Source organism: Humulus lupulus, chromosome 6 (genome assembly GCF_963169125.1).
Source record: "Humulus lupulus chromosome 6, drHumLupu1.1, whole genome shotgun sequence".
Classification (NCBI taxonomy): Eukaryota; Viridiplantae; Streptophyta; class Magnoliopsida; order Rosales; family Cannabaceae; genus Humulus; species Humulus lupulus.
Window position 1 is genome coordinate 53,356,011 of NC_084798.1, and position 16,247 is coordinate 53,372,257.

At 33.1% G+C, this 16,247-nt stretch overlaps 1 protein-coding gene across 3 annotated transcripts; it reads left to right on the top strand.

Annotated features, from left to right (window-relative positions):
* Positions 1–9,548: 9,548 nt before the first annotated feature.
* Positions 9,549–14,980, top strand: LOC133782176 (formin-like protein 21b). 3 transcript variants are annotated; one of them, XM_062221389.1, is made up of 10 exons: positions 9,679–10,094; positions 10,251–10,353; positions 11,871–12,000; positions 12,426–12,497; positions 12,880–12,978; positions 13,122–13,163; positions 13,869–13,949; positions 14,041–14,091; positions 14,233–14,314; positions 14,922–14,980. In XM_062221389.1, exons 4-10 carry the CDS (start codon positions 12,459–12,461, stop codon positions 14,924–14,926), a joined length of 399 nt encoding a protein of 132 aa, XP_062077373.1. In that variant the 5' UTR covers positions 9,679–10,094; positions 10,251–10,353; positions 11,871–12,000; positions 12,426–12,458; the 3' UTR covers positions 14,927–14,980. The 3 variants fall into 3 exon arrangements, with proteins under 3 accessions (XP_062077374.1, XP_062077373.1, XP_062077372.1); XM_062221388.1 differs by having other exon boundaries at positions 11,871–12,497; XM_062221390.1 differs by lacking the exons at positions 11,871–12,000; positions 12,426–12,497; positions 12,880–12,978; ... (3 more) ...; positions 14,233–14,314; positions 14,922–14,980 and adding an exon at positions 11,077–11,405 and having other exon boundaries at positions 9,549–10,094.
* The last annotated feature ends 1,267 nt before the right edge of the window (positions 14,981–16,247 follow it).

Below are 16,247 nucleotides of genomic sequence, written 5' to 3' on the forward strand. Positions count from 1 at the left end.
GAGAGTTCTTTGGTTGTATTTTGTATCTTTGAGTTTCCTAATTTGAAACTAAAGACTTGTAAGGAGTGAATCTCCATTGTTGTAACATTGCTGTAGCATTGACATTGATAAATAAAGACTGCAAGCCAATACTTGGCTGTTCCCCTGTGGAGTAGACTAGAGTTCAAAACTCTAGATTGAACCACATAAGTTCTAATTGTTCATTTACTTTATAATACATTGTTTTCTATTCTTGTTCAGCGATCTACCTAATTTGGTGTTCTTGTTTGTTGTGCCTAATCACCACAAATGGTATCAAGAGCCAGGTCGGCATTGAAGCTCAAGAACAACCAAAATTGTTGATCAAGATTCATTCAAGAATGAGTACAACAAAGTTCGAAGTTGACAAGTTCACTGGGGAAAATGACTTCAGTTTGTGGAGGATTAAGATGAAGGAACTATTGGTTCATCAGGGATTATCTGAAACTATTGAGGCAGAGGCATTCAAGGACTCGATAGAAGACAAGAAGAAAATTCAAGAACTGGAAACAAAGGCTCACAGTGCCATTCTCTTGAGCCTTGGTGATGAAGTTTTACGAGAAGTGTCTCATGAAGAAACAGCAAGTGGACTTTGGAACAAACTTGCATCGATCTACTTGAAGAAAACTATGGCTAACAAGTTGTATCTAAAGAAAAAGCAGTATACATTGAGAATGGAAGAGAACAAAGAACTCATAAAGCACTTGAACGAATTCAACATAATCATCCTTGAATTGTAGAATATCGGTGTCAAGATTGATGAAGAAGAAGATCACGGGATTTTATTATTGAGCTCTCTACCTAAATCTTATGAGAATTTTGTTGACACAATGCTCTATGGAAAAGCAACTTTGACTATGTTCAAAGTCAAAGTTGCTTTGAACTCCAAAGAAACTCAAAAGAAATCTGACGACAGAATAGATCCTGGTAGAGAGAGTCTACTTGTTCGAGGGAGATCCGAAAAGAGAGAATTTATAGGCTACAAAAGTCACAACAATAATATTAATCATCATGGGAATTATTAGGGCAATGGTGGTAATATTAATTGTGGTGGACATCTGTCTAAATCAAGATTCAGACATGGAAAGAAATGCAACTATTGCAAAAATGAGGGTCACTACAAGGATGGATGTTATGCTTTAAAGAACAAGAAAAATAGGGACAAGAGCAGAGACAGAAATGACAAAAGGGACAGAGGTGAAGCAAGCATTGTATCTGATGGTTATGACTCAACTAATGTACTCGTAGTCTCAAGTTCAGAATCAGGTCAGGAATGGGTCTTGGACACAGGCTGCACCTTTCACATGTGCCCAGATAAAAGCCTGTTCAGTAACTTTGAAGAAATGATTGGTGGAACCGTTTTGCTTAATGATAATACTGCCCACTCGGTCAGAGGTATGGGATCTGTCATTATCAAGATGCACGACAATGTTTAAGGAACCATCACAGATGTTAGATATGTTCCCGAGTTGAAAAGAAATTTGCTCTCAATTGGTGATTTAACTAACAAGGGTTGTACAGTTAAGATTGATGACAACACCTTAAAGGTTGTGAAGGGCTCTTTGGTTGTGATGAAATGAGAGTACAAAAATGGTCTATACTACCTCATTGGTGAAACTATAACAAGCATTGCTTCAACTGTTACAAATGTTGACAGAGTTTCTGACTTAACTAGACTATGGCATCTCAGATTTGACCATGTTAGTGAGAGGGGTCTCTCAGAACTGGAAAATCAAGGAATATTGAAGGGAAAATTGTCAGGACAACTTGGATTTTGTGACCAATGTGTATATGACAAGAGCTGCAAGGTTAAATTCAACACAAGCATCCATACAACCACTGAACCTCTAGCCTACATACACTCAGATCTTTGGGGTGCTTCTATAGTTAAAACTCTTAGTGGTGCAAGCTACTTTATGAGCATCATAGACGATTATTCAAGGAAGGTTTGGGTCTTCTTGCTCAAGAGCAAAAACCAAGCATTAAGTACCTTTGTAAATTGGAAGAGGCTAGTAGAGAATCAAACTGGAAAGAAGGTCAGAAAGTTAAGAACTAACAATGGATTAGAATATTGCTCCAATGAATTTGATGATCTCTGTGTCAAAGAAGGCATTGCAAGGCATGGTATAGTTGTTAGGATTCCCCAATAGAATGGTCTCGTAGAAAGAATGAACAGAACACTCTTGGAAATGGTAAGATGCATGCTAAATTGTGTTAGTTTGGAAAAACATTTATGGGGAGAGGCTATCAAGACAACTTGTTACTTAATCAATAGATGTCCCTCATCAACAATCAATTTTCTGACACCACAAGAGAGATGGACAGGTAAAGCTCCTAATTGTGATCACTTGAAGGTGTTTGGATGCATTGCCTATGCTCACATTAGGCAGGACAAACTTCAACCAAGAGCTTTGAAGTGTATGTTTCTCGGATACCCTAATGACATCAAGGGATACAAACTCTGGTGCTTAGAACCCGGATACAAGAAGTGCCTCATTAGCAGAGATGTGACATTCAATGAAAAGGAAATGCCTATGAAACACAGTGCACAACAAGACTCAATCTCAAAAACTAAAGATGATAGTATTCAACTTGTGGTGGAAAAGACTTACAGTGACACAAACTCAACAGATGATCAGCAACAAAGCCTAGAAACTGAAACTGAAACTTCTCAAAGTTAGCTAGAAAACTACCAGTTGGCTAGAGATCGTGATAGAAGAGAAATACACCCTCTTGACATATTCGGGTATGCAGATATTGCAGACTTCAATATATTTGCTTTGACTGTAGCAAGTAAAATTTATAACTCAGAACCGGATACATACTCTGAAGCTGTCAACATCAAAGAAAGCACAAAGTGGCTGCAAGCTATACATGAGGAGATGGATTCATTAATGGAGAATCAGACTTGGACTTTGGTAGACAAACCAAATGGTCAAAGATTGGTAGGATGCAAGTGGATCTTCATAAAGAAAGAAGATAATTTTGGAGAAAATACAAGATATAAGGCAAGGCTGGTTGATAAAGGCTTTACTCAAAAGGAAGGAATAGACTTCAATGATATCTTCTCACCAGTTGTAAAACAAACATCAATAAGGGTTATCATGTCTAAGGCTGCCAAGTATGACTTAGAAATTGAACAAATGGATGTTAGAACAACATTTCTACATGGAAATCTAGAAGAAAATATTTATATGAGACAACTCGAAGGCTTTGAAAGCAAAGATCCTAATCAGGTATGTCTATTAAACAAGTCTCTTTATGGTTTAAGACAAGCTCTAAGACAATGGAATATCAGATTTGATGAATTCATGTCTAAGATCAAATATCATAAGAGTAATTTTGATCCTCGTGTTTACTCAAATGGTAAAATTTTTTTGTTGCTCTATGTTGATGATATACTCCTCATTGAAAAAGAAAAAATAGAAATTAATATACTAAAAGGGCAGCTGAACAGTGAGTTTGAAATGAAGGATCTTGGTGAAGCCAAGAAATGTTGGGGTTTATGCCCTAATTAAAACCCAAATTCTTTGTAATCTCATTTTATTATCAATAAAAGAATAGAAATAATTTTTTGACTTGGTCAATCACTTTGCTCACATATTTTATTTTCATGATTATTTGTTTAATATAAACTTCTATTAAATCCCGAGCATATAGCTAATCTTATTTATAGTGACGGAATCACAGTGGAATATAAATATGATTATATGTTCAAAATAAGTTAGTCCTAAGATTATTCAGTGCACAGGATTTACACTGACTTGCTAATCTACAATATGATCTACGTACACATCACAGTGTTATGTTCTTTCCAGAACATTAGCAAAGTAGATAAGATCGGATGTATTTGTTAAATTGGACATGACCGATATTGATAGTTGATAAGATAAGTAAACATACCGTTATTATCTATTCTAGTCATATCATATAATTGACCATAGGTCAATTCAATCTCAATTTTGAGTGGTTAGTATTCTAACTGATTGTATTATTTGAGTTCTTTGACTTGTTCGTTACCAGCTTACCCTACGGACTAGCCCATACTTACATCTTGGGAACTCGGTAGTATAATTGAGTGGGAGTGTTAATCATAGATATGAACATCTATAGCTTCTGATGAAGAAGTGAAAGGATGGTTTCCTTTTAGTTTGGTTCAAGGTGTTAAATGATAGTGATCTCATTTCAGTAATTAAATTAGTTTACTGAAATATCATTTACAAGGAACTAAGTGTTTTAAGGATAAAATACAATGAGGGGTAAAACGATATTTTAGTCCTATCTCATTGTAGACCGTCTATAGAGGATTGAGTGACAATTATGGTTGTAACGATGGATAATTAATAGCGTATCTATATTTGTTATAGAGCGTTCTATGAATTCAAGAGTGCAATTCTGAGTCTATAGTGGAGTCACGAGGAATTAATAAGTTAGTAAATTTATTTGTTAGATTTATGATAACTTATTGGAGCTTGATTTCATAGGCCCATGGTCCCCATTGTACCTTGGATAAAATCATCTAGATAGTCTCAATTCATTGATTTAATCATGTAAAACGCCCTAGTCTAGAGCTTTAAAGAACATTCACATATTCATTAGTTTATAATAGAAAGCCACTTATTATAAAGGTTTCAGTGGGGTCTTGTTGAAAACATGCAAGTTGGGCCCAATAGTTTAAAAAGAAAATACCAATTTCATGCAAAATTCTAAAACATCCAAAATTTTAAGTCCCGCTGACAAGTTTGAAAAGTCTCATTAAACGTAACATCATTAAAAGAAAATGGCATTTAGAATTGATCGTTTCTCATCCATAGGATGCCCCACGCCATATACACCAGGACGACAGAACTCCCCACATCACCACGCGTGCCATAGAGAAACCTATTTGCTACCTGGAAGGGAAAGTAAGGGGGCTGAGCTAAAAGCCCAGTAAGGAAGTACAAACAATAAGCAAGTAAGATACAACAAATTCCAAGCACTTTCATTTATCTTTATACATCATAGCATCATCATAAAAATGGCGTCAAAATCATAATCATAAACATATTTACGTCAACATAACGTCATCATCATATCATAAACATCATAACATCACAAAACATCATAACATAATCATAAACAATTCCTTGTGAACATGGCCCTCTAACTTGTCCATGCCACCCTTAGAGGTAAACGAGAGTCTCTGGTCCTTGAATAACCTCGACGCGTTCGCCCTTGAAGTTACGTCTTTATATCCTTAGTAACTCGGGTTACATCTTTACATCCTTAGTAACCCATTTGTTGAGTCGCGTTCAACACGTTAACAACCATTACATATAACTCGGCTACGTCTTCATATCCTTAGTACGTAACCTCTTTATTTGATGTGTCACGTTCATCACACTAACATCCATTCATATCATACAGCATTCATACAAGCCAGCATATCATCACATTATAGCATTTCATAACTCATAACATTTTCATTCATACAAACAGTCTTATCATTCATAGCATAAACAATCATAAATTCTATCTAACTTCCTTACCTCAGGTCCAAGCTAAGTAAAACCACAACTTCTCAACGAGCCTATACCATAATCAAAACGACATTCCTTAGCTTCACATAATTACTATTTTGCCCTCCCATATAACTCATGTGTGCATGGACCATGCACACATGGTAGGAGTTACACACAACATACAAATATGCTTAATTACACGTAAGGTCATAAAAGAATAATGCTCATTCTACCTATATTGCATGCATGATCTTTCTATAAAAACTACATGGTTGCATAATAGACATAATTTTGGACGTAAAAGTGAATTTGCATGTAACATGCATACGTGGGAACGTTGCGTAAATGTGGCGTTTAAAACGATAATTCCATGCGTCTTACTTCTATCGTTTTAAAAATAATAGACTTGTAGCATGTTTTGTTTACTATTAATTATCTTCTTAAAATTACTAGGTTGATTAAATCTCTCAAGACATTATTTTTATTTCATAAAAATAATTTTATTTAGCCATTTAAAAATAGATGTGATAAATCCATTTATTATTTTCAAATTGCAAAGAAATAACAAAAGCTTGGAATTTATTTAAAATACCTATGATTACCATGTTTCCTTGGAAAATATCAATTTAATTTTAATTAATTGTGTTACATAATTGATGTGAGAAAAATATATATTTTAAGTGTAGAAAAAAAATATTTTTGCTTGAATTATTTTAAGACTTAATTTTATGTAACATAAATTCATAGGTGACAATCAAATAATTATTTTACTCTTATTAAACTAAACTTTCAGCCACCATTAAATTTATTTAAAAATCACAAGTGAATTAAATTCAATTTTTTTTCTAAATCAAAATAAAGAAAGATCATAACTATTAAAATAAACACTCATACTATATTAAAAATACCATTTTTAATATTACCATAGTTTAGGGTTTTAATTTATTTCAAATACTAATCAAATTCCTCTTTATTAAAACACACTTCACTTTTTTTTTTTTACAAAAATTCCAACAATCATATTTATCATTAAAATCACCATATTGAATTTAAAACCTCATATTTTCTCTAAAATATATAAAAATTCTGTAGGTATTTATTTGAGTAAAAAATATCATTTTATTATGACTTAAAATACCCTTTTAATTTCATAAAATAAACATAGCATTTGGGACATTACTTATGCATGCAAATTATTCTTTCACCAAATTTCTCACCAATTATACACAAAATTAGCAAGCATATTTAATCATGAAATTAAATTCTTTTCATCATATTTCACAAAATTCATACATATTTAATAACAATGTTCCAACTCAAACCCTAGCATGTTTCTACACCCTTTTTAATGATTTTAATATTTACCATTAGCATACAATAATTCATCAACCACCTTGAAACATACTCACAAGTCATAAACAAATAATCATCTTTGATCTTGTCTAAATATACTCTTGTCATATTACTACCATGCAAGTATTATAAAAGAAACAAAACCAATATGTATCCTTTTAAAATCTTACAACAACCTATTATGTTTCTAAGATTTTCATTGACATAAAACATAATAAAAATAACCATCATGCTTTTGAATATCACCTTTAAGCCGAAATCCCCATAGCCAAAATAATCAAATCCTTTCATGTTATTTTTAAAAGAGATATTCATCATCATTTTTATAGATCACAATTTAAAACCTTTGTATATTTTCACATAGAGTCTTTATGCCAAAACATACCCATCATCAAATCATAGAAGATCTTTAAACAACATACCATCAACACCACATTTTAATAATATTAATCATCTAATATATCAAAGGAGAACAAAACAATGAATCACCATTCTCAAACAATATTCTCCAAACCACAAGAAACCAAAGATAAAAACAATAACCATAAGACAAAAAGGTTCGCATTACCTCTCTTGCTAGAACTCAAGGAAAATAGTGACAATAACCCAAACTATGGCCACCACTTGTTCAAGCCTAGGGTTTCGAAACCCACATGAAGAAAAGAAAAAAAAAATGATCTTAGATTCAAGAAGAGGTAGAAATTAACATCACTATGAACCCAAATACTTACCCTAGGGATTTCGAACACTAACCTCCAATCCTCTTGCAACAAAATCCAAACCTATCATCACCATCAGTTTGCCTTGCTTAGAATCAAGATGTAGACGAGACAAAATATAATGCTATGAACCTTAACCCATACGTTAGGATCCCTAGCCTTGGCTTCTTCTTTCTTCTCCTTCTCTTCTCCTTCACGTTCTTCTTCTCCACCTCTTTCTCTAGAACTCACAAGCTCTCCCTCTCCCTTCTCTCTAAGCACACGGAAGCCACCAAGCCAAATGAGCCATCATGCTCTTTCTTATTTTCCATTTAAATGCCCCAAATCATCAAAACCTAGCTAAGGAAAATGTAATTATCATTTTCCTTTATTTTCCCTAAATCAAAATATAAATCAATTAAAAAATTATATTCAGCCAATCAATTCATTTTATAATTGACAGCACACTAATTCCTCTCTTGTCTTCCTTGGCTGTTCATGGCTAATAGAGGAAATAATGCTATTCTCGTAACTCTAGGGTGCTGAGACTTGGGACTGGGTTTTGACCCGTTTATGTTGCGTTTTCGGAAAAATAATATTCACAAAAAAAGTAGATAATTTCATTAGCTTTCTAACGGTACTAGTTATGTCTAAATCGAATATCCACAGCCCAAGTTATACCTGTTTAACTGAAGCTGGGTCTAAGGTTACGGGAATTAAAAAAAAATGACAACTCTATCCTTTCTCACCATTTGTTTCCCAACATTTTTCTTGTGTGAACACAAGCCTCTTTATTTCCCTTTCTTTTTATTTTCTTTTTACATGCCTTAATTAAATAAAAAAATAAATAAACCAATAAAAGGAAATTAATGTGTAGAAAACTATTGCATGCACACCATGCAACCACGCACATGCACACACTCAAATGCTAAGGTGCATCTCTACCTACCATGCACCTTAGTGCATTCAACCAAAACTCAATTAATCACATTTTAAAAATAAATAAATAACATTTAACAATTAAATTCACAAAAGTCTACCAAACAATTCTAACAATTAATTTAAACAAACAAACAATTAAATAAAATAATTCACAACACTTAACAAAATAAAATAAAACACAAAAATAAAAAATTTAGTGCACTACAAATCATCAATTAGAATTATCAAAGTTCACCAGGTCAATTTTGGATAGTTTCAGAGAGTTATGTATTTTTTAGAAAAAAAGATAAATTATGGCAGATTTATTAATTAAGATAAATTGGTATCTAAATTAATAAATAAGTTTAAATCAAGGTTCAAATTATAAATAATTAATTTGATAAAGGATTTCAATAATTATTTAATTAATTAAATCAATAGAAAATAATACAAGCCTTGATTTTAAGTCCAATGAGCTTATAATAAAATGGGAAATTTCAGGGGCCTAAAGCCTGTGATAATTTCGACCTTGGGCTTCAAATTGGCTATTATTTTATTAATTTTTTAATTAAATTAAATAGCCTAATTGAGTCTATAAAATGAGTGTTTAGAGAGAAGTCAAAGAGATGATAGAAAAGTTTAATCACTCGATTTCTGATAGTTTTAGATTCTCTCTAAACACAAGTCCTTTTCTAAGCCTCTTTGATTATTTTCTCTTCTTCTCTCTGTATCTATCTCATGTGTTGAAAATTGCCCACTCTAGTCTAGGTGATTCTAAGGATACTTTGGAAGACTATGAAGATTATAGAAGAATGGTTCAGTTTCTTGATAATACTCTGTGACAGAAAGGATACAAGGGTTAGAGAAACTGAAGGAACACTACACCAAATACCCATTTTTATAACATAAAAATATAATACTTATGAAAAAGTGTTATGCTATAATTTTATATATATATGTGGTAAAAGGAAAAAATGGCGGTAATTTATTTGGGAGCCCGCCTATAATAAAAGTTGTGTTTTTTCTTCTTCAGCAAATTCATTTTTTCCTAGCCCGAATATAACTCCCCCATTTCCTTCTTCGACTACAGTGTCCCCAAAGTCAATCCCAATGGTTCGGCTTCAAATCTCCTCCATTCCTCAAATCTTCTCTCTCTCGTCTTTCTCTATCTCTCATTCTCTCTGTTTCCAGCCAGTCCTCCTCTGACCCATCTACGCCTCTCCTTGCTTCGAAATCTTCCATTGACGCAATACCCACCATTAGAATCGACCAGTCCCTTCTGAACGATGACCCTTTTATGCTCTGCGCCGTTTGCAAGGACCAGTTCGAGCTTGGCATTGAGGCCAAGCAACTTCCCTGTAAGCATCTCTACCATCCCTAGGAGGCACGATCTTCTGTTTTTCGCTGGGAATGGTGGTAGCGGCGGAGTTCAGGGCTCATTCTCTCCCAACCAGATTGCAGAGGTGAGGACAGAGACAGAGATGGGAGCGGTCTCCAGTTGTCCAGTTGCGGGTAGAGCTCATATAAATGGTGAAGATGGAGGGTTGAGTTTAAGTCCCGGGGTCATTGAGGAGGGCGATGTTGCCATTTCTGAAAATTTGAGGTCTACTATTTCTTTAGCTACTTGAAATTGGGTTTTGGAATCTTGATTGGTGTCTCAGTTAGGATTATTGAAGAAAAAGGTAAATTAGATCTTGGAAAAGTCTTCAAGAAGGACTTTTATAAGACTCAATAAATGGAAGTTTACTTCGTTTTGTAGGAATTCAGTGGTTACCAGAGGGGTTTCTACGTTACCAGAGATATGGGGTGGTACATTTTCTCCTACTCAAATCTAGGCTCAGCTTCCATTTCTGGGTCTCCCTGTAAGTATTTCTATATAGATATATATTTATATATATATATATATAAATACAAATTTTTACAGGAATTAAATTGAATGCAGAATCATTGTACTAATCTTGGACACGCTTTGGGCACATATCTCCAATTTGTACAAGATTGCATTTTGTTTGAGTGTGAATCATTTGTGATTATGTACTTTTGTTTAATTGGGTAATTATTTGTTTTATCTTAGTCACCCTGAAATATGAACATGAATTATTTTATAATTTACTAGCTAGAATCAGATTGAACTGCAAATAAAGTTAACTGATGAACTATCAAGAACCATATCTTGTCAATTTGGTTTAGGCTCTCTATGCATCATGGTATAGGTATTTATATTAGTTTTTGAAGAGAAAACTATATATGTTATTCTAAGTAATGACCTACATATATAACACAAAGCAATATAAGATTCTGTATAGTTATAGAGTTGTCCCTTGACTACTTATTTTTTTTCAAGAGAAATATAGTTATTTTCCTCTTCTTGCTATATAGTTGTAAAACTTATATTATCTCATTTATCATATATATATATAGCAAAAAAATATAGTTGAAAATGATCAACGAGAAAGATACACATAATGATAGTGTTATATTATGCTTCAGTAAATGAGAATTATATACCTTGTTTGTGCCTATTTTGGTTAATTGTTTTGTCCTTGTCTTTGTTCTGTCCTTTGCTTTTCTGATGTTTCTTTTAGAGATACTGACTGGAACAGTAAAATTGAGAATGCAAGGACCATGTAGTATTAACTGTCATTAATCAAGAAGATAGACAGACATATATATAAAGATGCAAACAACCGAAAGAAAGTGCTTTATTTGCAAATATAAGTTGGCCACTTCTCTGCTGCGGCTGCCAGTTTTTGGGGTGCTGAATAATTAGTATATGCATCTTTAGTTTCTTTTTCCTTATAAGTTGACTTCTTAGGAAAATGAAATGGATATTCAAAGTATAGCCACGAAGAACCTTTTGCACTTGTTCTTTGATCAAAAAGCTTGGCCCAACCAGACCCCAGCATAATATATAGTTTATACTCTATCTCTGTTTCTCTCTTTCTCTTTCTGTGTGTGTGTGTTAGTGTGTTTATTTGTCTAAGCTCACTCAATTCATTCCTTGTGACTTCTTTTCTTGCCCTGGGCTTGGCTTTGTCTGCAATAGAAAAAGGTGTGTCAAAGACATGATGCAACACTAAATGAGAACAATAATTCACTGTTTATATTTCTCCTATTGTGTTTGCTTCAAAAAGAGTGGAAAATTTTCAAGAAGAGTTCAATCTATCCTAGGCTAGGATATATTTTAAGGATATTATTTTTCACCACTTATATATAGTTTCGAATTATTTCTCTATAGGCTCTGCTAGCTTCCAATTCAATACATACACTCTCTTCCTTGTCTTGTTCCTTTCTCAAATCAATAAAATGGAAAAAGTTCTCATCTTGAGCTTTAAATTCTACCTTTCTCAATTAGTAATATTGCTTCCTTTTGTTTTAGTGCTCCAGAATTTGATGTGTCAGAGATAGAGAGTCTTTTCTCTGCAACAGTCCCTAAACCTGCTGATTCAGGGGGTAAAGCTGGAGGGCGTCGTAAGTCTACTGGATCCAAAACTGACAAAGTTCACCTGGTAATTGTATAGAAATTGAATATTTTTTCTAGCATTATTATTAAGAAGACTCTTGCTTGAGCTTTCTTGAGAGGTCCCAGGCTCCTAGAAATGCCTGTGTTATCATTCTTTTTCATTTCTTCATTTAATTCAGCCATATAGTACTTATTTTTGCCTATTCTTCTTAGTTTTCTCTACTGTTATGTGTTCTTTCTATTTGGGTTCCTATCATGGTCCTTTCTGCTCTGTTCTTTTCTTTCTTCTTCTTCTTCATCTTCTTCTTTGCTTTGCTGATCTTGTTACAATTGTTAGATACATTTCGTGAATGATTCAGTGTCCTTGTAAAAAAGGATGTCCTTTCTCATTGATATTTCTTTTTATTCTTTTGCATTCTTATATTTATGATGTTACTTCTGTCCCATTTGTTTCCATGTTACATCCTGTAGATTGACCTGAGGAGGGCAAACAACATTGAAATTATGCTCACAAAAGTTAAGATGCCGCTTCCTGATATGATGGTAAACTTCTACTTGAAGATCTTATTTTTACTTGAATAATCTGGAGATATGGATAGTTTTATCTCTATAATGTGGATACAGATTCTTTGATATAGAATTCTTAAATGAAATCCTGTGATAATGGGTTGGTTAACTTAATTTGATTTGTCTGTTTTTCTTTCATTACGTATGGGCAATCGGTACTTTCAGCCTGGGACTGAAAACAACACATATTTAGGATTTTGCGAGATCAAAACATGAGATATAAGGATAATTTTTATCCTTTTTCATTTCACATATTTTTGAAGTCTTTTTCCTCTATAGGTTTTGATAATATGGAACAATAACATGTTTGGTTACTCTTTTTGTGTTTACTTAACACTAGTGGCATGCATCTTCTCAGGCTGCAGTGCTAGCGATGGATGAATCAGTATTAGATGTTGATCAGGTGGAAAATCTAATAAAATTTTGTCCTACTAAAGAAGAGATGGAACTTCTCAAGGTAAGACTTTAATGCAAGTTACATTGTGCTCCTTACCAGTTTGTTAGCAAGTCAGTAATTCAGCTTTCAAAATACAGCATTATGACTTGTTCTGTTACTCTTTCTGTTGCTGGCTATGACCGTTTCTGTTATATGATTATCAGGGTTACACAGGTGACAAGGAGAGCCTGGGAAAGTGTGAACAGGTAAGAAGCATTATTCATCTTTTCTTGTCCATGAATGACTTTCTATGATTAAAGTACACAACAATAAAATGTTTTGAACTTATTGATTTATTTTATTAGTTTCTTACAAACTCCTTTATTTCTTTTAATTTCCCTCTATTTATTTACTTAAAAGAAAAACAATTTATGTAATAGAAACTTGGAATTACTACTGTTGTACATCATTATTGTCCAGTTGAAATTTAGCTATTTACTTGTCAATTTGAGAGCATATAGATACCTTTTGAATTCTATCATGGCCGGAATAGTCCTAAAAGGTCATTTTTTATTGGGTTTATACCTTTTTGGACCCTGTGTTTTTTCCCATTACCTGTTTAGACCCTGTGTTTTGAAAAATTACTTTTTGGACCCTATGTTTTGTAAAATAGTTAAAATAGAACCTTAAACCCGATTTTGGTCAATGTTTTCTCAACTAAAATCACATATTATTTTCCAAACTAACAATTCAGAACAAAAATAAAATCATTCTGCTTAAAAACTGTGTTGTTATATTCAATTTTTTCTTCATCAAAATTGAGTTTAGGGTTCTATTTTAACCATTTTACAAAACATAGGGTCCAAAAAGTAATTTGTCAAAACACAGGGTCCAAACAGGTAATGGGAAAAAACACAGGGTCCAAAAAGGTATAAACCCCTTTTTATTTTGTTATGTTTTTAATATTTCAGTATTTTATGGAGTTGATGAAAGTTCCTAGAGTGGAATCAAAATTGCGAGTGTTCTCTTTCAAGATTCAGTTCAACTGCCAGGTTTGGTGATATTTTTTATGCTTTTCATTGGTGGTTAAAATATTATTATTATTACAATCTATATTGTATAATTCTTCTCATCATCTTATAGATTTCAGAATTTAAAAAGAGTTTGAACACTGTGAACTCTGCATGTGAAGAGGTAAGCAACTCCTGATGATGAATTTTTTCTTGCAGAATTTGATATCTGTACTGTATTGACAGATCCCTGTGCTACTTAAATTCTTCCATGTAGTTTTGAGAATCTGTTTTGACTTGGGTAGTTTTATGCTCTGTTTAATAGGTCCGGAATTCCCTCAAATTAAAAGATATTATGAAGAAAATTCTTTTTCTGGGTAATACTTTGAACCAAGGGACTGCAAGAGGTGAGGATCTTCAATTGTTATTTTGACAAATTTTATTATTTGTGGATGCTGGAAAATTCTGTTTTATCATCTGATAGTTGCAAGTTCTTTTAAAATAAGACTTAGTTCCTTTTATGGCCATAAATCCGGAAGTTTATCGAAGTATTAGATAATGAGAAAATCCAAATACATTCAACAAATGAACATGATTAAGCTACAGCCTTCTAATTAAAAGTATCGTGTGACTGCCACAAGGCTAAGGTTATGTGACATCTCAATTTAGAATATAGAAAAAAGGCCATTACAGTGTCTGAGTTCACACTGGTAAATCACTTCTTATGTGTTTTTCTATATGTATTTTTCTCTCTAATGATCAGGAAACTATAAATTATCTAATATGAGGGTCTAATATGGTGGCTTGTATTGCATCAGTATTGGCATTTTTTTCTTCTTACTAGTTCAAGTATGATACTTCTCCCTTTTATATTTTGAAATCTTTGTTATCATAAATCATTAAATTTATTGCAAGGAAAACATATGCAAAATTTGAGACTAACATGGTAGAAATGTTACCTTTATGATATATATACATGTGACCGAGTTGTTGCTCAAATTTTCTCTTCTGTAGTGTGAATGTAGAATAAAAAAGCTTCGCCATGAAGATAGCACATTAAGAATGATTAGAAATCGGCAAAAAACACTAGAACGCTGGGAAAAGGTAACACTTTCTTGAGGATGAAATTTTATGTATCTATTTATTTTGTGGTGTGGTTTTAATCCAATTAAACTTACTGATATGTTTGTTTTGATTAGTTGAGGAAATATGTGATGTACACATGGGGCTTTAGCATATTAGATGATGACCATGACAACAAGAAAAATGGATCATGTTGCAGTGGTGATATGCTAAAATCTATCAGCGGAAAAGGATCATCACAAAAACATAGGCAACAGAGCAGAATAGATTCTAAGGTAGCCATGTGTGTGTCTGTTCCCGAAGTTAATTAATTTTAATCTTATCTTCTTTCATATCATTTTATTTTGAATTTTTTTCTGTGTAGATTCCTGCTCCAAATCATTCCCACACTTGTAGAACCAAGTCTCTGATACCAGGAACTGCTTTGAGTCTTGAAGAGAAGTCAGATTCTCTGGGTGAACACGGAGTTGCTTTTCATGTTTGTATTTCAGTTAACGCAAGGTCTATTATTCACTACGTATCTTCAAGTAAGAGTGTTCTGCATACTTCGATGTCATCTCTCAATATTGCCAATCTATTTACCTCTAGTTGACTATTCTAATCAAGTTGCTTGACAACCATTATTTGATAGTCGCTACTACGTATGTTAGAAAGTTTGATGTGAAAGCACTACAGGAATTTGAGATGGTACATTCACTGTTGATGTCTGTCCTTAGTCTCTGGTCCCATCTTAAGCTGCCACTGGAAGGTCTAATGTTCTCCACAAGCTTTTTAAATGGACAATGTGAAGTTAAACCAGATTCCATAAGTTTTTGCTGTAAAAGCCAGTCCAAAATATTAACTTACTGTGGTGTTGCTCAAAATATGGCCCATGTCACTCTTAGTTTGCAAACCTATTAGAGATATTTTGCATATCAACCTCTTTTTTTGTTGTATTTTAAGTTGTGGATAACAATTGGTTTTTATTTTTTAAGATAACAATTGGTTTTTGTGCTGTGGATCATTATATCTGTTTTATTAACATAAGGATGTAATATTTGCTTCTACATTTACTATCATTCTAGTCATAGAAATTTAGTATAGTTTAGTTACAAGTAATTTAGTTGCTGCTGTTGACAATTTATGGTATCTAAAAGATGGAATACATACTGTAGTCTTGAAAAAACTTTCAGAAAATGGTAAGAGCTATGTGGGTTTTACAGTTTTATTTTTGTATGATACTTCAAGCACTAATCTGTAGACTTATCTCAGTTTTTG

Excerpts from the sequence above, each read along its gene's own strand:
- LOC133782176 (XM_062221388.1), top strand. The coding sequence starts at position 12,459 with ATGCTCACAAAAGTTAAGATGCCGCTTCCTGATATGATG. Across the intron at positions 13,164-13,868 it reads GCCTGGGAAAGTGTGAACAG|TATTTTATGGAGTTGATGAA; the intron begins GTAAGAAGCATT and ends TTAATATTTCAG. Across the intron at positions 14,092-14,232 it reads TGAACTCTGCATGTGAAGAG|GTCCGGAATTCCCTCAAATT; the intron begins GTAAGCAACTCC and ends TCTGTTTAATAG.